This window comes from Fundulus heteroclitus, chromosome 4 (genome assembly GCF_011125445.2).
Source record: "Fundulus heteroclitus isolate FHET01 chromosome 4, MU-UCD_Fhet_4.1, whole genome shotgun sequence".
NCBI classification, from domain to species: Eukaryota; Metazoa; Chordata; class Actinopteri; order Cyprinodontiformes; family Fundulidae; genus Fundulus; species Fundulus heteroclitus.
This window is the reverse complement of record NC_046364.1, coordinates 9,067,943-9,092,793: the sequence shown is the minus strand read 5'-3', so window position 1 is coordinate 9,092,793 and position 24,851 is coordinate 9,067,943. Positions and strand designations below refer to the sequence as shown.

Below are 24,851 nucleotides of genomic sequence, written 5' to 3'. Positions count from 1 at the left end.
ATTGATCTATGTAAATAGCTTCCCTTAGTGATGGACTGAAATGAATTAACTTTTAAACAATGTTCTTATTTATTGAATGAGCCTGTATAACTCTTTATGTATTACTTCCACTTTTCTAATTAAATGACAGCAATAAAAACACTTTTGATTATATGCTAAGTTGTCCAGATGCTTGTGCATATGTATATTTAAAATTAATAAGTAAAATTAATTTAGATAATTAAAATGAATGTTTTGAAAAATATTAATGGGTGGCAAATAAAAAATAATTGAATAATGAAACAATTTCTTGTAGATGGTAAAACCGACATCAATTAACATTTATATAAACGTCAAACCGCGTGATCCTCTGTCATAAACTTTGCTTTTCTTTTACTTTAGAAAATTGTGAACGTGCTGAATTGTGGGATTCTGCAGGAGCGGGGAGATTGCCAAACGCCATCTTTAAACCCCACTAGAGGCCAGCTCCAGTTGCACGGGGGATGAAAAAGCACTGTTCTTGTAGCAGGGTATTGACTCAGATTGTGAGGATAGTCTCGTAGTTTCCCGGTCCAGTAAACTTTAAAGAACTGTCCGACGGGATTCTCAGAAGACGGTGACGGGGACATCGTTAGAGGCTTAACATGCCGCTAACGTAGACAGAGAACAACAATAGACGGAAAGACAACAACAACGCTAGCAGTTTGCTAAGCACTGCGCTGTTTTCAAGCGCTAACCAGAGGCTAGCTAGTGCTAGCTAATTCATTAGCACATTTTTTTTCTTCCTCCCGACAGCGTTACAGTTCATCCCAACGGAGGCTGTAGCTGTAGTGGACGTCCCGCTACGTCTACCGATAGATTCCGGTGTTATCTGGCGCATTTGCGACCCGTTTCTCACTAAAAGGTGGATGTTGTAGCGCTAGCTAGCTGAAAAAAAAAAAGCTAAGTCCTGACTTCTCGCCCTCCCCAGCGGCCCGGCCGGAGATGTGTGGAAGATGTCGGTGACGGGGCTGAAGGCCGAGCTGAAGTTTTTGGAGTCCATTTTTGACACGAACCACGAGCGATTCAGGATAATTGACTGGAAGCCCGACGAGCTGAGCTGCCAGTTTAACGTGACCGGAGAAAAGTTGCTGATTATCCACTGCAACATTACGGTAAGCAAACCCGAGAACTCGCGGGTTTTGGGGGGGGGGGTTAAGCTAGCGATGCACTTCCCCTGTTGGTAGCTGGCGAACAAAACGCCAGATTGTTGACCTAAAGCGGGCAGCGAGCGGCATCTAAACCCACCGAGCTTCACGGTATGCGGGGGGCCTCTTTGAGGAAACAGCGTGGACGTGGGTTAAACGGGATCAACTGCGCCGTGGAAAACGGGGAATCCCGTGTTCGGCGTTGTGGTAGCGATCCTAGCATTCGGCTAACGACGCGTTCGTATGTCGTCTCCGATATCCACCTTATTTTTATTTTTTTAAACAAGTCTCACGGTTTAATCCTGCCATAAAATTCAGTTTATTTAACGCATTAATTCAAGTGTCCTAAATATGCCTTTCTTTGATTTGTTTTTTTTTTTTTTTTTCAGGAATCATATCCATCTACGCCACCAATATGGTTTGTGGACTCTGACGACCCGAGCCTGGCACAAGTTTTGGAGAGGCTGGAGGATGTGAGAAAAGGAAGCACCCTGGTAAGGGAAGGCTTTGCCTATTTCGACACGTTTTCACCTCCCCTGCGTCCTTTGAGAAAAGTCGAGGTTGCATCACAAACATTCACTGTCTGGTGTTGATGAGAAGTGGCCGAATGCATCATAGTGGCTGGCTTTAGGTGCTTAGGATTGAACATGTTTATTTATTTATTTTTTTTAAGATCAACGTGACTTGCTGTAAAATAGTCTAAGTCGCAGCTGATCTAACTCCCATCCAAAGGTTTTCGTGATATTCCCAAAGTGTGCGGCATAATGACTGGAATAGGGACTATACTTTGCACTTTGACTTGCCTAAACTGCAACGCTGAACAAGTATTGACAATACCGCCTTTTTTTTTTTTTTCTTTAGCTGGAAAATCACCAGACCCACTGTCTGCTGGGCTTCTTTAAAATTCAGACCGATACTTGAGGCCCACGGCAGCGGTACTGAGACTAAATCTGAGCATCCAGGTGCTGATTACGTCTCCCTTTTGGTCCTTTTGCCCCAGATATTTGTGGGTGAAACGGGGCAGCCTCTCACCATTGGGTCTCTTCTACCACACGTTGCTCGTTAATGATTTCTAGTTGTATTATACGGTCTACTTTAAGGAGATGGTATAATACTAGGAAATGCAATATTCAGCATCTCTCGTCGGCATATTGCTCGGGCACCAATAGACGTTCCGTAGTTCAGTTAGAAATTAGAGCTGCAATGTTAAACGGGGTGTGACATGAAGTTGTCAGATTTGACATCTTTCTCTTATTCAGCACAATTCTCAACAAAAAAAAATACCCCAGGGGCTTTGCGATATATTGGCATTAACATTAGGGCTGGACAATTAATCAAATTTGCAATATGATTGTAATAATATAAAAAAAAAACACAATTTCCAAATTGGAGAGGTCTGCAATTTTTGGCAACGTAACAATTAATGGATAAGACGAGTCCTTTAGGTGTCAGGAATATGTTTAAAGTGGGTTTGCTTCAATGTTGAAGGAAAGAGAGTTGCAGCAGTGAGATAATGTCATTTTATTTGTTTTAGAGTTTACATAATTTTTATTTTTTAATTTTTTACTAGAAACATTCAGGGATCCCACCATAGCATTAAATACCAGTCAAACAGTTTAACACATAGACTTGTTTGATTGCACTTTGCGCTATATGTTAAACAAAGATTGATGTTCAAGTCAATTAAAAGCAATTCTCTTGAGTAATAATATTCAGATGAATAAAAACGGTTAAAGTTCTTGTTTTAAATAGTTCTTATTTACAAACATCTTTATCTACAGGCTATTTTTGTTGCGTTTAATGCAGAGAAAAGTCCAAATTAAATCGTAATTATGGTTGAAATAAATTGCAGTTTAGAATTTTGGCTAAATGTTACAGCCCTAATTAACACCGGTCAATGTTAATCGTTTTATTATTAATCAGTATCGGCCTATTGAGCAAAACGGTATTGACAAACAGTCTTTATTTCCATCTCGTTGCCATTTTGGACAACGGGTCGGACATGTGGCATTTGTTCATTTAGTTCTCCTTCGCAAATCTCAGTCATTGTGAAATCGCCTCTAAATGCACAAGCCTGATTTCTCCCATCTTTAACCATAACCTATTTAATCTTTTACAAACATTGTGTACGCGCAAAGTGAACGGATGTGAGTGCAACTTCACCCATTGTGACCCGTAGACATCCACCTTTCAGCAGGAGAAAGCAAAGTCTTTTATTCAAATGTCTTAGTTTTGCAAAACAAAAGCATTAAAATTAGAGAAAAAAAAAACAACAACAAAAGCAATCAGCTCCGTAAGTTCAAAGCAGAAGATCTCTGCAGAGGAAAAGTAAAAATAGTCGGATTGCAGATAAGGGGTATAAAAATACATCAGATTCTCCGCACTCTCTTTTAGGAGAGCGATCCAATGAAAAGTAGGACTCTGGAAAACATTTTGTTTTGATCGGCCTTTTCACAACACGCAGCCACTCATCCCCATGCGTCTGCCTTAGGTGTGGGTGACGTTATTAATCCTGCAGAAAGGGAGAGAGAGAGAGAAGTGGATATCATTTCATAATGCATTGTATACCTAATTGCCTTAAATATCGTTTGTATTGTTCCGTTGCCAGTTTTGAGCTGGCATAGATGTATGTCAGATAAAGAGGAAGTTTGCTTTGTGTGAGTAGATAAGATCTTTTTGTTTTTCTCCTTCTGTGTACACAGATGTCTTTTTGGTGCCATTTTCGGGTGCACACCGTTTTGCAAAGATGGTCCAGCTGCTTAACCTTTTTTAGAGTGAAGACGGCATTTAAAATGCTGTCTAAAGACATGGTGTCAGTATCACTTTGTTGACCTCGAGGGGATTTTTCTGAACAACTTAATGAAATTGTTATTTTTCAATTAAGGATTTTAATCCGACCCGTATAGTAAAAGTAAATTCAGTGTAAAACGTTTGAGCTGGGACTGTTGGTCTTTTTTTGCAAAATAAAAGCAAGGACGCAGCAGCCCCCTCCAGGGATCGGTAAAAGCAATTATTTTTGAGTTTTTAGGTCATCCCAGAAATAATTTTTCATAATTTACAGCGCCAAGCCATTTGCTACCATCGCATCCACATGTGATGCAGGGGGGAAAAAACTCAGATCCAGCGGGAGTTTTGATCTTCCTACCAGATTTGATCAATTCTGCCCTTTTTGCTGCAGAATATTGCCGCCTGAGGCTGGATGTACGTACCAACCACGCATTAGTTGGTATCCGTCTAAGGTTTGACAAGCGCCATACAATTTGACGAGCGAGAGTTCAAAATAATTTTCTATATTCTCAAAGTGTGTGCGGATAGCAGTAAAATCTGATGACGTCATATGATCGAGGAAAATCCCTGGGACTGTGCATTTTCTAAAGACGCTGAATCAGTCGTCACGCTCCGCCAGCAACCTGAAAACGCTCCACAGAGCTTCTGCCGGAGAACTTTTTAGAATCCGAATCAGCTTAATTCCCCAATTAGTGGGTACAAACAAAAAATTTGACTTTGGATTCTAACACTCGCATTATGTATATAAAAAACAAAAAACAAAAAAAAAACAGGCAGAAAAGCTGAGCAGCAGCTACAATCTGTAACAGAAAACTTTTAACAGAAAAGATGAAACAGAGCAATATATACAAAGGAGTTTTTTTTTTAACAAATGGTATAAAAACATTATTTTATGTCTTTATGTCCTTTTTAATGATTTTTCACACTGTGAAAGATCCCAGAGAAGCGTTGCCTCATTTTGTTTGTGTAGTTATTGGAATATGATAAAATGACAAATTGATTCACTGTTTGTTAAATATGATCATTTGCAAACGGTCTTAATTGGATAATGACTGAAATCCATCTGTCTGTGTGTTTACATCTTTAGGCTCACGTCATGTTTGTAATTATACTAAAATTATTTTGTTTATAGCCTAGTAATTCACCAGTTGTACCAACAAAGCCTTACTCTGCATTCATCAGAAAACCGCAGGATTTACCAGCTTTCCGTTGTTCTTCGGTTCTAAAATGAATCTTTTGTAATCCCCTCTTATGAAAATCCGCAGCCATGAATCCTTGGATTTGTAAAAGGGATCATACTTTAAAAAAAGATTACACTATCTATGTAAATAGTCGTTTCTGCTTAACAATATCTCGGTTGTATTTGCAAACCTGAGCTGTTTTTTCTAAATCAGTGTCTCCTTATCTCTGCGGTTTTCCTCTCTAGCTTTTGCAGCAGTTGAAAAAACTGATTTGCGACCTTTGTCGGTTGTACAACCTTCCTCAACATCCTGATGTGGAGATGCTAGACCAGCCCCTGCCTGCAGGACCGGTGGCACAAGACCGAAAGGTAAGTGTCCGCAGCTCAGGCTGGTGAAACCGTTGGGTCGATTTTTATTCCCGGACAATTCTTATTCACTTCTGATTTACAAAAAGTTCTGGTCATTGTATAGGGCATGTGTAGGAAGGGGGCAATATGACAATTAGAAACGGTGAATCCTTTTCCCAGCTGCATTAGCGTTTGAATTTTGATAAACCAATGAAAATAAATAATAATTTAAACTGCCTTTGGTCACGGCACCATTTCTGATCTTTTGTTGTCCATCTTCCGCTGCGTCTTAGATAATTCGCTGCAGACGCCATCAGTCTGTGAAAGCAACGTGGAGCTTTTTCATTCACCAAACATTAAAAGTAGCTGTACTTTGCTCTCTTAGTTGCACAGGAAAGACTTTATGAAGATGTTTTTTTTTTTTTTTTTTTTGCAATTTTTGACTAATGCTAAGTTAGGGCTGGATGATACTTCAATGACGATATGTATCGATCGATAGTGTGGTTCAATAGAAACAAATAAAAAGTTCAATAGAATAACGGTTTTCCTTTCTTTTGGATTCTAGCCTATCATGCAGGTTAACACTGCAGTCATTACATCAACCAATTATAGAACCAGATAAGCTCCCTCACCAAGCTTCAGTGAATAAATAGAGCATCTGTTTGTTTTTTCTTTTTTTAAGACTTAAAATTTTGGTAAAAAGTTGTTTTAATGAAGTAAATGGTAAATGGACTGAACTTATATGGCTTTTTTCCAGTCATACTCACCACTTAAAGCGCTGTACACTAGAGTCCCATTCACCCAATTACACTCACTAACGCGCACACATTCATACACCGATACGCAGCTCGATAGGCAACTTGGGGTTAAGTGCCTTGCCCAGGGGCACCGCAACATGTGACAAGGGGAAGCTGGAATTGAACCCACAACCTTCCGATTGCAAGACGACTATCGATCAGTTAGAGCTGGACTGTTTTATGAAATGTTTATTTCAGGATCGGGAGAGATCGGCAAACACAAATAAGGACTCAAACACTGTTTCTGTTAGAATATAAGGCAAACATTTATTATTATTCCCCACAGAATACAGCACATCAAAACAATTAGCTCTTCACACACGCAAAGTAGCAAGCATTAAAGCAACAAGCTTTCAAACAAACGTGACGCTCAACAGATTCTCAGAATCAGCTCTTACCATTGACACGAACTGGGAGCCCTCAGTCCTAGGTTAAGATCAGCGTTCACGATGCCGGTATCCACACATGAACCCACGGCAGACTCACCGGGCTGAGGGCAGTCTCCTCTTTATATACTTGTAAACAAAGAGTCAGATGTGGAGCGAGAGTGGCCATCTCTCACTCCACAGCTGCCCTGCCTCCCTAAGCATGTTTCCCAAAACATCAACCGTTCCCAGCACCTCAGCAGTGTGCGAAGCAAAATAATATGAGTGCACTCAGAATACAGCAAATATAAGCAAAATAAGAAATACAGAATCAGTCTTTCCCACAACACATTGTCATAGGTTCCCACCACAAGTTAAAACAAGTTATAACAAAATAACACATGTGGTTCTTAGTTTTATGTGAGCAACATAACAGGCACGAGCATGTATGTTGCTCTTAGTTTAAAACTAATCAGTTTTTCCCAAAATACATAGTCAAAGAACAAAAATAACTTTTTAATATATCATGGACGATATAGGAAAACAGCATAAAGATTACACAGAAATCATATTGTATCGACATCCATTCAACACACATGTTTTAAGTGCAGCCCTCTCCATTGTATGTTGTTGCTTAGCAACCTGTTTTTAGATACAGAACACACAAACACTGAATTCAAACTCAATCAATTATTCAACCAACTTTTTAGCAAAACTGCGAGTAAAAAAAAAAAAAAAGGAACGCATGTTCTCTGAACTATTTGAAGGGGGCGGAGCTTGGTTCCTGGGTCTGCGTTGTGATTGGTTGGGAGGATGTAATATTAACCTAGATGGCTAGAATGCAAACGGAAGGAAAACTGTTAAACTATTGAACTTTTTATTGGCCCTTTTTTTTTTTTTTTTCTATCATCGATATACGTCTATCGATTGATGTCTATCGTTATTGAATTATCGTCCAGCTCTACGATCAATGTGATTTCTATTTTATCTATATGCTTTATTTTTCTCTATCTCCCAGCCCTATGGCAAGTACATTTTCAGCTCTGTTCTGCAGAACGGTTTGGTTTGTCTTTAACTTGTTACCAGCTAGTCAGATGTCTTGGAGTACCAGCACTCTGGCCAAGAGTCTGCGTCTACTTGACAGGACAACCAAAATATTAGGAGGCTTTGTAGCTGAAGCAGTTTGACCTATTTTATAGCATCAAAACTAATACCCCACTTCCTTCTCAGTAACAATCCTAAGCATATAGGTGCCCTGTGCTTTAACTTACTCAAACAAATTGGCTGCTCTTCTCTGTTTGTAAAAATCACAATAATCTGAATGCTGCACTTGTTAATTTGGGTAATCTGTAAATAAACCTAGAAGCGATTTTTATGATGGGTGATCATATAAATTAGACCATTAAAAATGTGTCCCCTTATATAGAGTTGTTGAACTACCTTTAAGTATTAGCAACGGTCATAATCATAGTTTCCTGTATAAATCTCTCCTGTAGTAAATGTATGCATTTGAATTACTATGACTCCCTTAAAAAAAAAGGTAGTGGCAGATTTTGCGATCTTTAGGGTTTTCTGCTTTAGGTTTTTGTAGAAATAATCTCACCCATATGAGTTGTTGAGGAAAGAAATGTGGTAAAGCAAACTTAAAGTAATACTGACCTAGAGACTTAAGGGAGATGGAAAACCTTAAGTGCCGCTACTGATGGTGACCACAATAATAATGATGATGGCTGGAAGCAAATCTAGGATTGGCTTAATTGTTAAAATGCATTTTAAGAAAACTACGATAATATAAATAACTGGCGGTATTCTTTATTCTATGATGATAATGATGTAATGAACGTGTCCTTAATCTGACACATATTCCCATAATTTACCTTTTTGAAATTGTCATACATTTTTAGATTTGTGCAAAGCAATTTAAGACAGACTGTGCGGTGCTCTGAAGTTTTATCCTTGCAGATTTATTTGATTTGTTTTTACCCACACTTGCTTCTTTCAGCTCCTCTAACAAATATTAATTCCAGACAAACATGACCAGACTAAATACAAAACAAGTTTACAAATAATGATTTCATTTATTTATAATAAAAAAAAGAGATGTGAAGCAACCTAGCACTGTGTAACATTATAACGCCCCTCCTTTTTTAATCATGAATTATCTGTAATCGGCCTGTTTTTGGTACAGCTGCACTTGCCACACCCAGACCTTTAGAACCAAGAAATAACCCAAACCAAACGCATCTGATACCACGAAGCAGTTAAAGATCTCAAAAACCAACGTTATGCAGAGATCTAAAGAAATTCAAGATCAGAAAAGAGACAAAGTCATTGAGATTTTTCAGTTTGGACAGTATCAGTCATTTTTAAGGCTTTGGATCTCCAGCAATAAACCGAAGACTTTATCTACAAACTGAGGAAACACTGAACAGTGGCGAACTTATCCAGGAGTTTCTGGCCCGCCAACATTTTTCCAAGAGAGCATCCATGAAGTTAAAACTATGTCTACCAAAAGCTTCGTCGAAAGCAGAGCAGTGCCTCAGTTGCAGGTCTGCATCACATTACATCTGGTATAAAATCAGTCCAGTACCTAAAAAAATAAAATAAAATAAAACTTGCTGTAACTGATAGAACTATGAGGTTTGCTTTCTACCAAAAAATAAATAAATAAAGGAAGGCTTTTGGAATGGTCTAGTCAAAGTATGGACTTAAGATGCTGTGAGCTTAAACAGGCCGTTGATGCTCAGAACCCTCTGAGGCTGAAATAAAATTCATCATGTAAACAGCAATGAGTTCCACGGTGAATTTAAAGATTCACATCAGACCAGAATAGTTTGAATAGTTGAAACTACTCAAAAACTGTATTTTGTATTTATTTAGATTAGTTTTGTAATCTAATATCTAAAGAAAACGTTTGATCTAAAACATTTAAGCGTGACAAAAGATGCTTTGCCTCAGAGTTTTACTTCTAGTTTTAAGCACGCCAGCGTGTCTTTTTTTTTTTTTTAAATCTCAATTAGGCTCGACACAAGTTGGCAACATCGCATAAACAGATTAAAATCTGTGGAGGAAAGTTCTTTGACCCGAATGCATTTTTATGCAGATTGTGAGTTTTACTTGCGGAGAAAAATAAAAAATGCTGCGGTCATATTGCAGAGTGCGTTGCAGAGGATTCTCTGTAAGACGTGTTAGCTGGAGTAATTCCGACTAATTCAGTTTCCTTAAAACAAACATTTGTTTGTGTGTCTAGCATGGGACGGAGGAGGTCACGTCTGAAGAGGAAGAGGAGGAAGAGATGGGGGAAGTGAGTGATTAACTTTGTAAACATGCTGCCTGCTCTAGTTTCTGTGTTTTAAAAATGCTGAACGTTGTTTCTTTTGCTATTATCCGAATACTAGAAGTTGTGCTAATGTCCACAATGTATTTCTGTTGTAGACTTTGTTTTTAAGACGGCTGAATAGTTTGTTTTGTTGTTTTTACCTGTGAACTGGACATGTTGCTGTAATGATCTGTCATCAGCTGTCTACATTTGTGCATAATCAAAAATCTTACGTTTTATTTTTAAAAGTTGGTGTACCGTCAGCCTTGATCGTTTATTTATTTATTTTTTTTATGTTGTATTTTGTACATCAGGAGAACGACACGGTTTAAATCGTTTTAAATATCACTAAAATCTTCACAGGACATTGAGGACCTGGACCACTACGAGATGAAAGAGGAGGAGCCGGTGGACGGGAAGAAGTCTGAGGACGACGGCATCGAGAAAGAGAATCTGGCGATCCTCGAGAAGATCCGAAAGAACCAGAGACAAGACCACTTAAACGTGAGTCTTTATCTCTTTAGACTCCCAGAACATTTAACATAAACGTTTGTTTTAATTTAGGAACTCCACTGCCATCTATTACAGCTTTATGTACTTATTAGATGACAAGTTGACTTTCTATAAGGTTTAGGGCAGAGTTTTGTTTCTTTTTATACATTTTGCCTCTTAAGGTAGCAGAAAACCTATAAAATGTACCTGAAATAAATAAATATTTAATTTTTATAACCTGACAGAGGAGAAATCTTTCTCTGCATTTAACCAGGCCGTGTGCTGCCAACACTTACTGGCTCACGGGGAGTATTTTAGGGGTCAAGGGTGACGGTCTGAGTTTCGAACTGGCAACCTTTGCAGCCTCTTCAAGGTGCAAATTAGGGTTGAGCAATTAATCGCATTTTCAATATAATCGTGATTTACAAAAACGCAATTGCAAAATCGCAGAAGTCTGCAATTTTTGGCTCTGTAACAATTAGGGAATTAGACACGTCCATTAGGTGTCAGTAAAATGTTTAAAGTGGGTTTCCCTCCACATGGAAGGGAAGACAATTGCAGCAGTGAGATAATCTAATTTTATTACTTGTTTTAGAGTTTGTATAATCATACAAAGCATTAAGTACAGGTCAATCAGTTTAATACATAGACTTGCTTGTTGGTTGGACTTTGCACTTTATGTTCAACAATGATTTTAAATTAATTAAATGATGTCCAATTAAATTAAATGCTGATCTCTTCAATAATATTCTGATCAATAGAAACATTAAAAGTTCATATCTAAAATAGTCCTTGTTTACGAACATCTTTATTTAGAGGCCATTTTTGTTGCTTGTGGTTAATGCGGAGAAAAGTCAAAACTGCATATTTGGTTGAAATAAATCGTAGTCAGAACGCAATCATTTCTGCTCAGAGTTTAGATGCTGTGGGTTTTTAGCAACTAATCCACATGGCAAAAAAAAATGTATTTGTTGTTTGTAAATGTTTTAAAACACATGATAAATTAAACTGGGAAAAAATTGCATTAAATTGCAATATTAAGAAAAAAAATCACAATTAGATTGTTTTCCAAAATCGTTCAGCCCTAGCGCAAATGCCCGGCCGCCACCCCACCTCAAGGCTAGGATCAGAGTTTTTAATCTCTTTGATGAATCAGCAGCCCAGCTAAATCCAGATTTGAAATATGTCAACGTAAATTACAATTATAACCATGAAATCAGTATTTCCTGCCCGTCGTGAATTTATTTTATTTTCCATGTGTATGTTTTGTGGATAACTGGAACACTATCTGAAGTGCCTCCATGCTGTAGAGATGGACATCCAGAGCAGCACATAAATCACCCATTTTGAGCACAAACTGCAGATGTAATTTGCAGGTTGTCTGTCTTTGTGCTCATTTCTGCAGGGGGCTGTGTCTGGTTCAGTGCAGGCCTCCGACCGCCTGATGAAGGAGCTTAGAGAAATCTATCGGTCTCAGAGTTATAAGACGGGTACGTACACCACATAAAGCTTTTGTTTAGTTGAAAATGGAAGAAAACGTCACAAAGACCATGCTGTCCTGTCCTTGTCTCTATTAAAATGCTCTACCTTATGTATTTTGTTGCCAGAGTTGTGATGGTCACATGGTCAGATGAGGAATATTGCATTGACTTTCCTTTTTTTCTTTCAGAGCTCTGTTAACTCCATCTGAACTTCCATAGTTGGTAGAAATGTGTTATTTGAAAAGTGGATTGTGTGATTAGTTTAAAGTGTAATCATAGGCACCGTCTTATGCTTTTCCTCCTTTTTTTAATTATTGGGAATTCATCATTATTTACACTTTTTCTTTTTAGTTCTGGTCATGTTTGTTGCCCACTCAAGTTCTATTAATTTCATCATACAAATTAAGAAAAATGTAGATTAAAAAAAAGGGTAAACGGGAAGAACAGCAAGCATAAGGCAGCCAGATAAAAACAAAACTAAGGTTTCTGAACAGTGGAGGTGTGACATTTTAAATATCAAACTCTGGGAGTTTTCAGTTAGATGTTGTAATTGCTGCTCCTGTTCAGACCAGCATTATCGTTAGGATGTGTGGTGACACGTGTCGACTCGTTCCTCCCAACAACTCGCCAGAATGGCCTTAGACAGCCATGTAGTTGTCACTTCTCTCCTAATGATCAGTCTTTTAGTCCAGAGCGTAGTGGTGTGCAATATGGACTTTGGGTTTTATCACGATATATTGTGGTATTGTTGTGATAATGATAAAAGTGACGCTATTTACAGCTTCTAGCAATCAAAGTAACTGTTTGGCTGTGAATGCATGTCAATTATAGCCCCATAAACACAAATACAGCCCTTAAAAGTCCTATTAAATAACGTAAAGTGTAACGTGCTAGAACAAAATTCAAAATGTGTTTCACCAGGACACTAGTTACTTAAAGAAGTGTGATTATATAAAAATTTTTATCACTAAACTCCACACACTAACTGCATTTAATTATATTTTTGAGTTTATTGATATTTAATCGACACTCAAGAAACCAACAGTGGAGAAAATGTGTGAAGTAAAAATGTGTGAAGTAACAATCCTGACAGTTCTGGTGTTTTCAGACATCACTAAATGTAATTTAATGTTAAGATGAGCAATGTTTCATGGTAACATTAAAACAGTACTATAAAGATACAACAAAGTTGCTGACATTATTCTTAGGAAGCCATCTTTCACACCCACAAGTGTATCTGCAGTTAGTTTCCCATCAAAAAACATACTTTTAGCCGCTAAATACTCGCGTAGTACTACACGTGTTGGATGGAAGGGAGGTTAATTTACTGCAACTCTCATTCATTTGGCTCAGACATTTAAGGGGAAAAAGAGGTAGTAGCTGATGCTGAGTGGTTCAACTAAACCAGAGCTGTTATGGATTTAAGTCTGCGTACGTCAGCAGATGTTTTGTGCTAAAATGGGACAGACCAAATGTTCAGCAACAACAGCTGCGGTTGCCTCCGTGGTCTGGCTGTTTACTCCCTGTTCGAAAAACCCGTCCTTTTACTCTGTTTCCAAGGAGGTCGCCCTCATTCCCTGCTTAGATAATATTTACAGAAGCGCTCACTCCATCCTTTTTTCTTTGTTGCCAATAAGCGGTCACATCCATTTAACGTCTTCCCATTAAAAAGGATCTTTTTATCATGAAAATGGCTTGTCCTCTGTATAAAAATAGATCTCGGACACTGCAGACCCAGGTGACATTTCTTCACTTCCTTTTTTTTTAAAGACACGCTTTTTTGTTGACAAAATGTACAAGCTAATTTGTGTCTTGTACCTTCAATATTGAAGTTTTTCTTTCTAAAATAAGATGTTGGAGTACAGATAATCCCCCCCCCCCCCATGTTTTTCATCGGGATTTAGTTGAATTTAAATCTAGTTTTGAATCAGCTGCTTATTAATATAATTTTTATTTGCAGGCATTTATTCAGTCGAGCTTGTTAATGATAGCCTGTATGAATGGCACGTCAAACTGAGAACGTAAGTATTGTATGTTGTTGTCTTTTTGTTTTTGTCTGTTTCATAAGCATAAACTAACTGTTGAATCTGCCTAATAGGGTGGATCCAGATAGTCCTCTGCACAGTGATTTACAAGTCTTAAAGGAAAAGGAAGGAATGGATTACATTTTATTAAACTTCTCATATAAAGTGAGTCAGACTGATTTTAAAGAAATAGTGATATTTAGATTTTAAAGTCTTAGACGTGTTCTAATGCTGTCGTTTTTGCTGCTTGCCTTTTTACAGGATAATTTCCCCTTTGATCCACCTTTTGTCAGAGTGGTTTCTCCTGTGCTTTCTGGGGGGTAAGTTTGTTTCTACTTCCTTCCTCGGCTATTTTCCATCATCGGTCTGTGGCTTTAACTTTTACTTCAACCAGAAATGCTTCTTTACTTTATGCGCTATAACTTTCCCTTCCCTCAGCTACGTTCTTGGAGGAGGCGCCCTTTGCATGGAACTTCTCACCAAGCAGGTATGCTTTAAAAAAAAATACGTTGAGGATGTGACGCCTGCTGTGATTGTCTTGGGTTGTTTTTCTACCTCTAACCTGCTCTTTTTGTCCTTGTTGCCTCATTACAGGGTTGGAGCAGTGCCTATTCCATTGAGTCTGTCATCATGCAGATCAATGCGACTTTAGTCAAAGGAAAAGCCAGGGTGCAGTTTGGAGCCAACAAAGTGAGTCAGGACGGTTCTATGTTGGCCTTACAGACTAAATATTTGCAACGTTCCTCCTTTTATTAAACCAATTTGTTTTTGCTCAGAAAAATGTGCTATATGGTCATAAACGGTGCCAAACATGACCTCATTCAGCACATATGGAACCGGGAGTCACAACCAATCAAATGGACTAAATGGTTAGGACCGCCAAATTTCCACAATGGGGTACCGCGCGCGAGCTATTTTTAGAAACACAACGTCACGATGACGTCACATCACGTGGTACGCAGTGGGGCAAACTCCGGAAACCCGCCGCTGTTTTGCTGTAAAAGAGACGTGCGTTAGCCTAGGTTTTACTCGGTAAACGACTGCTTTTTCCAAATCTAAGACCATGGTTTTTAAACATTGTTGCTATGGAACGTGCAACAGCGACTCGAGGTACGTTGATCGGCCGTATATGAAGGATGTTTTCTTCAAGACTGCCAAGGAGAAATGTGTGCGGGGCGGTCGGCCTACACAACAGTTCAACCCGGAAAAAGTTACCAAATTCAAGTACATATGTAGCAAGCATTTTGTCGGAGGAAAGGGCCCAACCGAAGAACATCCTGACCCAATTCCAGCGACATCAAGTCAAGGTAAGAGTATTTTGGTGGCCGACATGTTAATAAAGTAGCGCCTGCTACCATGACAGCATATAGGCTATCATGGTAGCAGGCGCTAACATGATAGCCTGCTAAAAAACATTTCAAATGAGACAAACATTAAACATATACCCATTCCTGGACGGTGATTGCAAACAACAACAAAAAAAAAACAGCCGACGCTGCCATGATCGCCGCGCAGGAAAAAAAAACAAAGCTTACCGTTCATCAACTCGCCCAGTTTTCCAGTTTTTTTAAGCCCTCGAACCTCAAGCCATCGTTTGAGCTGAAGGTTGGTGTGTTCTTCGACAGTGCGACCAGTAATCCGTGCGCCTGGGACATCGTCTTGGGAAAGTTTAACGGCTGTAAAGTCGGTCAAATCGCTGGTTCTGTTGCGCTTGTAATAGCTGGGTTATCCGTGCGTTCTCTCCTATATGCCCTACCTAAGCGGCAAAAGGGGCGTTGCTCTTGAGACGGTGACGTCACGTGCGCGGTACCCCATTGGAGCCAGTGACTGGTCTAGACCAGGGCTCTGCAGTCTGTGGCTCCGGAGCTGCAAGCGGCTTTTTGGACCTCCCACAATGACTCTTAATAACTTTGCTTAATAATAATAAAGAAATAATAAAGGCTTTTCAATATAGATATAATAGCAAATGCAGGTCCCAGCATTTTTATGAAATAGTTGCATTAAATCTCTACATCAGATTGACACTAAAACTACCAGCAAGCTGCTTTTACATCAATGTTTCTCATCATTAGGTACAAAACTGTGCTCTCCACACCCTTTTTTTTTTTTGCGTAATTTTCCTCAAGTGTCAACATCCCATAAAAGTAAATGTACCCATCCTCTTTTTGCAAAAGTTTTGCTTTCCTAGATTTTAAATAATGTGAAATTGAAATAAAATGGTTGTTTTAGAAAGATGCAGATTAGAATATCATTGAAAAGATCATTTATTTCAGTAGCTCCATCACTAAGTGAAACTTATTATATAGATAAGTCGCACATCGACTGTTGTTTTAAAGGTTTTATTAATTATGTTGATTTCCTGCTTATAGCTAATAAAACTTTAATATCAGAATATTACGTCAGACCCATAAGGACATTAATACAGAAATGTTGGCTTAATAAACTTATTTTTAAAAGGTAGTTTTAATCTGAAAAACCACCCTCATCCGAATGCATATTCTACTTTATTGAATATGAATGTATACGTCTGAAATTATAGATTGTCTTTATTTGTTTTATTTTTTTTTTTTCAAAAGCTCATGCAACATATGCGGTTCCAAACATTTTATTTAGCTGGTCTGAGGGCAAAAATATGACTCTTTGGATGGTAAAGCCCTGATCTAGACCGTTTAAGACAAGTAAAAATGTAGCTGCGCCATTGCTTCCTGTGAGGAGAAAATAACAGATCTGTATTTCAAAATCCAAGCTTAAAATAATTTTTTTTTTAAGCAGACAGAAAAAATATAACCCATTCTTACCAGGTCTCAATGTTAGTCAAGTGCCTAATTTTCTCCTCTGAATTTAAGGCTTTATACCAGATTTTCCATACTATGTTTAAATAACATTTAATTTCGACATCAATTTTTATGTTTGCCTATTTATTTTTTCTATAGAAATCCTTGTTTGCAAACATGCAAAGAAAGTCTTGTTTTAAACTTGCTTATTGTATATTTTGAGGAAAATAATAGTCTCAATGTTCTTTTTAAATCACCCACCAGCTCTTACAGCAGGCGAGAGTTTAAATTGGTTGAGATTTTGCTTAAAAACCGAGATTTTTTAATAGTCGGCTAAAACTAGCCATCAATAAAGTTTTATGTAGGAAGTAGGTGTGGGTGCTGGTATGAGATCCTCACATTCTGTCAGCCTTTTAGTGAAAATACCACGGCATCATGGTATTTACACTAAAAGTAAAAATGTATAACATGATGTAATCATTGTTAGTTCAACAGAAAAGGAGCGGTCATTCTGCTAACAAAGGTTAATGCCACATAATGACTTTTCTTATGGTTCAGGTTTCAAGACCTCGTTGAGTCTAAGATCTCTTTGCTGCTCTGCCCTTTAAAGGGCGACTCTGGGAGACGATGTTGATAAACTGCTCGCCAGCACTTCTTAAACTCTCCACACATGACTGCCCTTGCTTTTTGTGAGGAGAAATCAGGAAGCAAAGACGAACTTTTAAAGCCTTAAACGGCTGGACAGCAGTGTGCAGCAACACGTGGGGGAGGGGCAGCAAGCTGCTATATATACCCCAGACTGTCAGAGAAGACACTTGTGTTTTCTCTGGCATCGTTAGAAGGGACTTTAAAACCAGACAATGTGATTTAAAGGAGAATACCCGGATCACATGATGGGTCCAAAAAACAGCAGCTATGAAGCGAGTTTAACGTATGTTATTATAGTGAGTACCGTATTTTCCGGACTATAAGTCTCTCCGGAGTACAAGTCGCACAAGCCATAAAATGCATAATAAAGAAGGAAAAAAACATATAAGTCGCACTGGAGTATAAGTCGCATTTTTGGGGGAAATTTATTTGATAATATATAACATCAAGAACAGACATGTCATCTTGAAAGGCAATTTTAAATAAAAATAGAACGGAGGCAACAACAGGCTGAATAATTGTACGGTTAGCTTACGCTACATGACACAACTGAGAACGTACCTGGTATGTTAACATATATTAAAAGCTATTCAGATAACTATAGCATAAATAACATGCAAAGAAGTTAACCAAAGCGCCCGTGTCACTCCAAATAACTAAAATCCAGTGAAATATTCATCCTCGGTGTCACTTTCAAATAACTCTGTTAACTCTGGAGGTAGAAGCTGTGGCACTTCCGCTTCTACGTCGCTTACGTCTGATTCAACACAGGCCTAGAGCGCCCTCTTGTGGTTTGGTGTGAAAATAACAGGTGTAATGATATACCGGTAAAAATGTGTAATAATTTCACACATAAGTCGCTCCAGAGTATAAGTCGCACCCCCGGCCAAACTATGAAAAAAAACTGTGACTTATAGTCCGGAAAATACGGTAATTCATTTTCAAGAATTCATTTTGGTGTTAAAGTTAAAAAGTCAGATAACTCAACAAAAAGCCTCTGATGTCACTGTTTTTTTGGGGGGATTTTCTTTTCTCCACATATAAATGGTCCGAACCCCAACTTTGTTCACCGCTGTCCTTCTAACACAGTTCTGCTGCTGTCTTTGTTTTGCTCTCTTTGGACAGAACCAGTACAATCTTGCCAGAGCACAGCAGTCCTACAAATCCCTGGTTCAGATTCACGAAAAGAATGGTGCGTATCTCGTCGAGTTGCTTTTACTGAAACCAAACCTCTTCCTCACATCAAAGCTGATGAATGTCAGCGCTCAGACCAGGATAGCATTTCTCTGCACATTGCTCTCAGGTTTATACTGTCTCCTTTTATATGTTTTAAACAAATGGTAGATGTATAAATAAAACATATTGTATTGGATGGGTGTTATAAAACGTCTGCATTACTACAAAGTATGTAGAATATTTGTAAATGGTATGAAAACGTTTCTTTAAGCTGAGAACAGATTGTGTTGCGCAGACCTGGAGTAACTTAAGGGCAAATCAGTATCAGACATGTTTTATTGCAATTTATTGTTTTATTTAATTTCTGGCGCACGAAACATTAAAAACAGTTTTTCTAGTGTCTGCTCCAATAGTTAGAGGCATTTCTGGCATAGTTCACTAATTATCAAGTTAAATATTTCATATAAAGTCTGAGTGTCCAGACTGTTGCTAGTTGGTTATTAGTAGCAAGGTGGTGAGTTTAGGTTTTTGTTTTATTTTTTTCTCTTCAGTGGGCGGCTAGTTGGCAGTTTAGAAATGATCGGCTCTGCTCAGATGGTCGCAGACACAAACGCAGCCCTAAAACAAAACATTTGGTCTCTCAGTTGTTGGCATTGTTGAGTTAAAATGATCAACGGGTCTCAGAGCCTTTTGTAAACGAGCAAATAAATTGAGCCCAGCGGAGTGAATACTTTGTGGAACCTACATTCCTGTGTTTTATTAGTAAAACATGTTAAACTGTGAGGGTTTTTTTATTTATTTTTTGCAGTGCATAATTACACACCACTGTGTGGATCCAAATAAATCCATTGCAGTTTGTTGATTTCAAAAATGTGCAAAAGTGTTTTGAAGGTTTCTTCCCTGTTCTTTGCTGAAAGGCGTTTGATTTTCCCCGGATAAGAAGCTTCTGGAACACAAAGTGATATTTAGACTGTGTAGCTCTTCACTCCCTATAGAAAGGTTACCGGCCCATTTAGTCAGCATTCATTTTCGTTTTTGTTTCATTTAATTTTAAAAAAATTTTTTATTGGAGAAACGTAAGGATTGATTCTCAGATTCAGACAAACCCAGCTGACTTCATGTTGGTTGCATCCGCCGGCGTACAGCCCTGAGCAGGACGGGAAAAACTATAAGGGCAGAAAACGATGCACTTATGTATGATAGTTTTTGATTTGTTATTTACGTCTTTGTTCATTCTGTGTTCCTTTTATCCCCCCCCCAGGCTGGTACACACCCCCGAAGGAGGATGGCTAATAGAGACTGTTGCCTTTTCCAGCACCGGGACCACACGTCTTGGATTATTTTTCTTTGTGACCAATCTTGTTTTTATCCTTCAAGTAATATCGTTCCCTCTCAATGACGGTTCCAACTCCAAAAGCAAATCCCTCGTTTTTTTTTTTTTTTTTTTTCCCCGGCCAAAAAGCGGGCACACGGACACAGGCATGCATCGCCTCCACCCAACATCAGACGCCGCTGCTGCAGGCGTTGACGCCCCCCCACCCCCCCTCCTCTCCAGCTGCGTCTCCGCTGTCTAACTTTTGTATTCCACGGCCCGCGAAGCCAGCGGACTAAATATCATGCAAACGTAACCCCGGGTCCGGCATTGGGCACGTCGAGGTCGCTCTCCGGCTTTGAGCTCGGAAAGGCCGCCCCCCCCCCCCCCTCGTCTCTCTGGCCTTAAACTGGACGCCATTTCCTGACGCGACGGACATCGAGAATCCCGGCGGTGGGAAGACTCCCCGCCTTTGCCTTCCACGGATGACCTCCCTAATATCGTTCTCATCTTTTTAATGCCGAGACCCGGCCCTCCCTTTCTGGAGGGGGGGAAAAAAAATAAAAAAAATCAAAAGACTAAGCTTCTTCAGCGGCTAGTTTGCGTTCTCCCTTTTTTTTTCTCTAAAGCTTAGAGCCCTGAGCGATGGCAGAGAAATACACGGACCTCGCCGCTTTTTGCGTGGGACAGACCGTCGCGAGGATCGGCACGCCGCCGGCTTTCAGACGTGGAGAAAAACCACCAACATAATCACAACCAGCAGCCGGGACAGCCTCGGTGTGCAACTAATCTGGCAGCGTTTCTGAGATGGAGATGATGATGATGATGATGAGGCAAAGCTGGGGCTTGTTTGGATTACTTCACACTGTAATGTCGTTGATTTTAACTCCACTGTAAACATGTAAATTTGTATTTCTGCTAAAGGATTTAATTGTTTATAATGTAACCTTGTGTAGGTCTTTGGCTGAGCAGAGACTGTATTACTGAATACTCTGACTATAACTTGCAGGGCCACTGCAACCTCTTGAGACTAGTTAGAAAATGGAGAAAAGTAACATTCTAGATGCTTCTGAAGTATCCGAAGGAAAAGAGGGAGAGAGAAAGAGAGAGAGTGCACCAGGTCCCAATACAAGCCTAATGACCACTGCAGTTGTTTTTAGATTCCCAATCCAGATCTTATTTTTATTTTAATGTTTTTTTTTTTTTTTTTTTTGGTAACCCCATCTTTGAGTGGAGCTCCATTCCTACAGTGGCTGTTACAGTGCTGCCAGACATCTGGCACACCAGAGGTTTAGCCAATCACATCACTCCAGTGAAGTGGACTTCACCACGGCTATGCAGCGGGGACACATTCAGGAGGCCTGTCCATCTACTGGTGGCGTCGTAGTCGTCACCTCCGGCCTTCTCAAAGCTGGTTCACCTCCCAACTACTTCAACCCAGTCACCTGAGGATAAAGGCGACCTTTACCCTCCGGCTTTTCTCTGACCTCAGCGCTGTTTTGAAAATGCAGTCAGAGTTGCAGACTCACAGCAATACTCTTCTCCATTACAACATGTCTGCTTCACGCCCCGGATAGATCCCCCCACCCCCCCATGGCCGTTTTTTTCTGTTCAGAATATCTGTTCAGGTTTAAGAAATACACTTCAGCTCCCCCCCATTGCTAATTGGCTGGTTTACTGTCCACGAGCGCGGCTGCACCCGTCAGCCTGTCTGGCATAACGCGGAGAACCGTGGAGCATTCCAGTTCGTAGGTGTTCTGTTGTGTGTTTACTTGCATTTTCTTTCTTTTTTTTTTTTTTTTAAAGCATATCATCCCGACGACCAGCGTAGAAGGCTTAGTTTTGCCGTTTCTTGCAGTGAATCCTCATTTCCGAGTCGATTTTTTTCGGGTTTGCGGAGTGACGACTTAACTCCGGTTTGGTTTGAATAAAGCTTGTTCATGCTCAGCTCATCTGGGATTTGTTTTCCTGCAAGATGATGTTTTTTTTTTTTTTTTTTTTTTTTCGTGAGAAGCAAAGGCACCAGACCATAGGCATGATTGTTAGCTGTTGTAACGTGTTTGTAACGTATCCCTCATCCCATTCTGATTGCATTGTTTCGCCCTTCCTTGCATTTTCTGGACAAGCAAACTCAGGAATACATACCGCACACTCAAAACTCTGCAAAAGATTGGTTTCAGGCCATCGTCGATGGCAAGATTTGAATGTCTCCCATCCGTTTCCCCTTCCTCCCTCCCTCCCCTCGCCGCCGTCGTAAACCTGTACCTGCATTTCGCCTCCAGACGCGCTGCGTTGCACCCGTGTTTGTCGAGGTTGCGGGTTTCTAACCGTGTGCCCAGGGCCGTCAGACGCGTGAGGCAGAGATTGCTGCAACCCTGGGCTTGTGGAAGGGTTTAGAGCACATGTACCCTTTCTCTTTGATATTGCTGTTTTTTGCATGTCAATATAGTAGTGGGTATAATTCATCCCCCTCATCCCCTCCCTTCCCCCTCCCTTTTTTTCTGTGGGAAGCAGAGTGGTGGTTAAAAATCTAGGAATATTAATTTGTCGTGGTTTCCCCCCTGCATCGGTGCACAGGCCAGATAAAGAGACGCTCGATTCCAACGAGTAACAGCAGCTGAGAGATTCCTGTGCCAGACATCATACGTGAAGCCTATTTTTATTTTTTAATTTTTTTTGGATTATTGGTGCACTAGAGTGCGGTGCATTGAAGAACGGCTTCTCTCACAGCGACGCGTTTCTGACTAACGAGGACTCCTCAGAGACGAGTGACACATTGGTCAGAGACCTGAACAAGCCTGGTACCGGGCTCTTTACCTTGCATCACTAACTGCGGTGGCCGGGTCATAAAGTTATGCACTGTAAGCATGCTTTGGTTTCTTCCCTTCCCTCCCCCCTCCCCCCCATTGCAAGGGTGATTTTGACAATGTAAAAAAAAAAAAAAATTTGTAAACTTGCATCAAGTTTATGAATAAAGACTTTTATGAAATATATTGTCTCCGTTATTTGGGGAGTTTTAGGCGAAATGTGATAAGAGCACGTCCGGAAAATGCATGTGCATGCGGATGCGGTGGTTTTAGGTGAGAATTTTTCATTTGAAAATGAAAAATTGTGCATAACCTGTACAACACGTCATCACGTGGTGCCAGACGGCGTAAATATTTAACCTCCATCCATACGCGCTGCAGCACTTCAGTTTTCTAAATGCACCTTTTGACTATGTGCATCTGAATATTTAGACGTGTGTACATGTATTGAAATGTTCATATAGTTTGGAGATTAAACAAAAATATCCAATTTATTTGAAAGGGATACGCAGGTTAAACACCAACAGGTAGCGATTTAATGTAATTTCCATATATTGTCCATATATATCCATCCACTAACATTTGTCTGGCACTTGCATCTAATAAAAGCAAAACATTCAGTTTCTTAGGAACATTAAATATTAATGCCAATAAAACCAATACCAATAAAAGGTTAGTAATACATACATTTTTGCCAGGTCTAGACAATCCCCCCATAGTACTGTCCATCTGTGAAGCAGCTCTGTGTGAACAAGCAGCTTCTTTAGCATTGAGCTTTTGTGGCTTAGCCTTATCATGGAGTATACCAGGCAGAGACCATGTGCTGAATATCATGGAATATTCCAATTTTCTGAAAACTTAAATTAAAATTACCCTAAAATAAATCAAGTGTAGCACTCTGAGGAATCAATTTATTTCAGTTTTTGAATTGATTTACTGAAAAAAAAAAAAACTTCAATGGATTTGTAATTCCTCAAGATGCACCAGCAGGTGTTGGGAAGTGTTTGGTACATTTCCCAGCAGAGGGTACTATTTACCAAGTGATCCAGATGTGTGTTTTAATCCAGCGGTGCCCATGGCAGATAACCACAGCTCCTTTCTATAAAGTCATCTGGTCTAATGGTTCCTGGTTCAGTGTCAGTTTTTGTAAAAAAGGCTCTCTGTTTACCATCTTGGGAGAGTCTGTACGTACAGAAATGTGATCGATTTTGGAAAAAGACCAATCTGAACAAATTGCCACTGCAAAGATTGCGGCCATTTTTAAATCTTCAGTTCATCAGTGAGCTTATTGAAAAAGCTGTTCCACAGTTCTTTTTGACTAAAGGTTTCTTTTCATCCGAGCTGACAGAAATCGCTTGCGGGGTACACCAAGGTTCCCCCTTGGGGATCCCTCCTATTTAATATCTACATGCTCCCACTCACTCAGATTATGATAAACGATAGAAACCACATCTGAGATCACGAGGAACAACTTTGAAAAAAGTAGTGAACGGTCCTGATGACTTTGGGAAAATGCAAAATGTCCTTGTGTAGATCAGAGGCCTGCAACTTGCAGCTCCAGAGCCACATATTGCTTTTTGACCCCTACACAGTGTGGCTATTAAATGTTTTATTATTATTATTATTATTATTATTATTATTATTATTATTATTATGGCAATAAGAAAGGGTGATTTGGAATATCCACAACAGATGGGCACAAATGGTACACGTTTTTGTACTGATTGATTTAATGTTTTATAGCTTCAAACTATGTGCTGTATATTTTCATGTGGGCTAGCTTTCATTGTTTTTAATATTTATGGAAACGGCTCACTCTGGCCTCCTACAAAATATGAGCTATTTTTTTCTTATTTTTTTTCTTCTAAAATCTGGAAAACAAAATCAATTTTAGTTAAATTTCCATAACTTTCAAAATAAAACGCCCCATATATATATATATATATATACACACACACACACACACACAAACATGTGTTTGTGTATATATATATATATATATATATATATATATATATACACACACACACAAAAATGTGTGTGTGTGTATATATATATATATATATATATATATATATATACACACACACACAAAAATGTGTGTGTGTGTGTTCTGCGCCCTCCTCCAAGAGTGTAGCAGTGGAGGTAAAAGGTTGCAGACCCTGCATGTTGAAA

At 39.3% G+C, this 24,851-nt stretch overlaps 1 protein-coding gene across 1 annotated transcript; it reads left to right on the top strand.

Moving 5' to 3' along the window:
- Positions 1–420: 420 nt before the first annotated feature.
- Positions 421–22,860, top strand: ube2q1 (ubiquitin-conjugating enzyme E2Q family member 1). Its single transcript, XM_021319324.2, has 13 exons — positions 421–1,133; positions 1,556–1,660; positions 5,380–5,502; positions 9,894–9,947; positions 10,326–10,466; positions 11,860–11,944; positions 13,896–13,956; positions 14,034–14,124; positions 14,221–14,279; positions 14,398–14,446; positions 14,554–14,649; positions 18,507–18,573; positions 19,819–22,860. The coding sequence occupies exons 1-13, from the start codon at positions 975–977 to the stop codon at positions 19,848–19,850; spliced, it is 1,122 nt and encodes a 373-aa protein (XP_021174999.1). The 5' UTR covers positions 421–974; the 3' UTR covers positions 19,851–22,860.
- Positions 22,861–24,851: the final 1,991 nt, after the last annotated feature.

Bases quoted from the DNA above. Each gene is read 5' to 3' on its own strand.
- ube2q1 (XM_021319324.2), top strand. From the start codon at position 975: ATGTCGGTGACGGGGCTGAAGGCCGAGCTGAAGTTTTTGGAGTCCATT. The intron at 1,661-5,379 runs GTAAGGGAAGGC...TTTCCTCTCTAG, and splicing joins TGAGAAAAGGAAGCACCCTG to CTTTTGCAGCAGTTGAAAAA. The intron at 18,574-19,818 runs GTGCGTATCTCG...TCCCCCCCCCAG, and splicing joins TCAGATTCACGAAAAGAATG to GCTGGTACACACCCCCGAAG.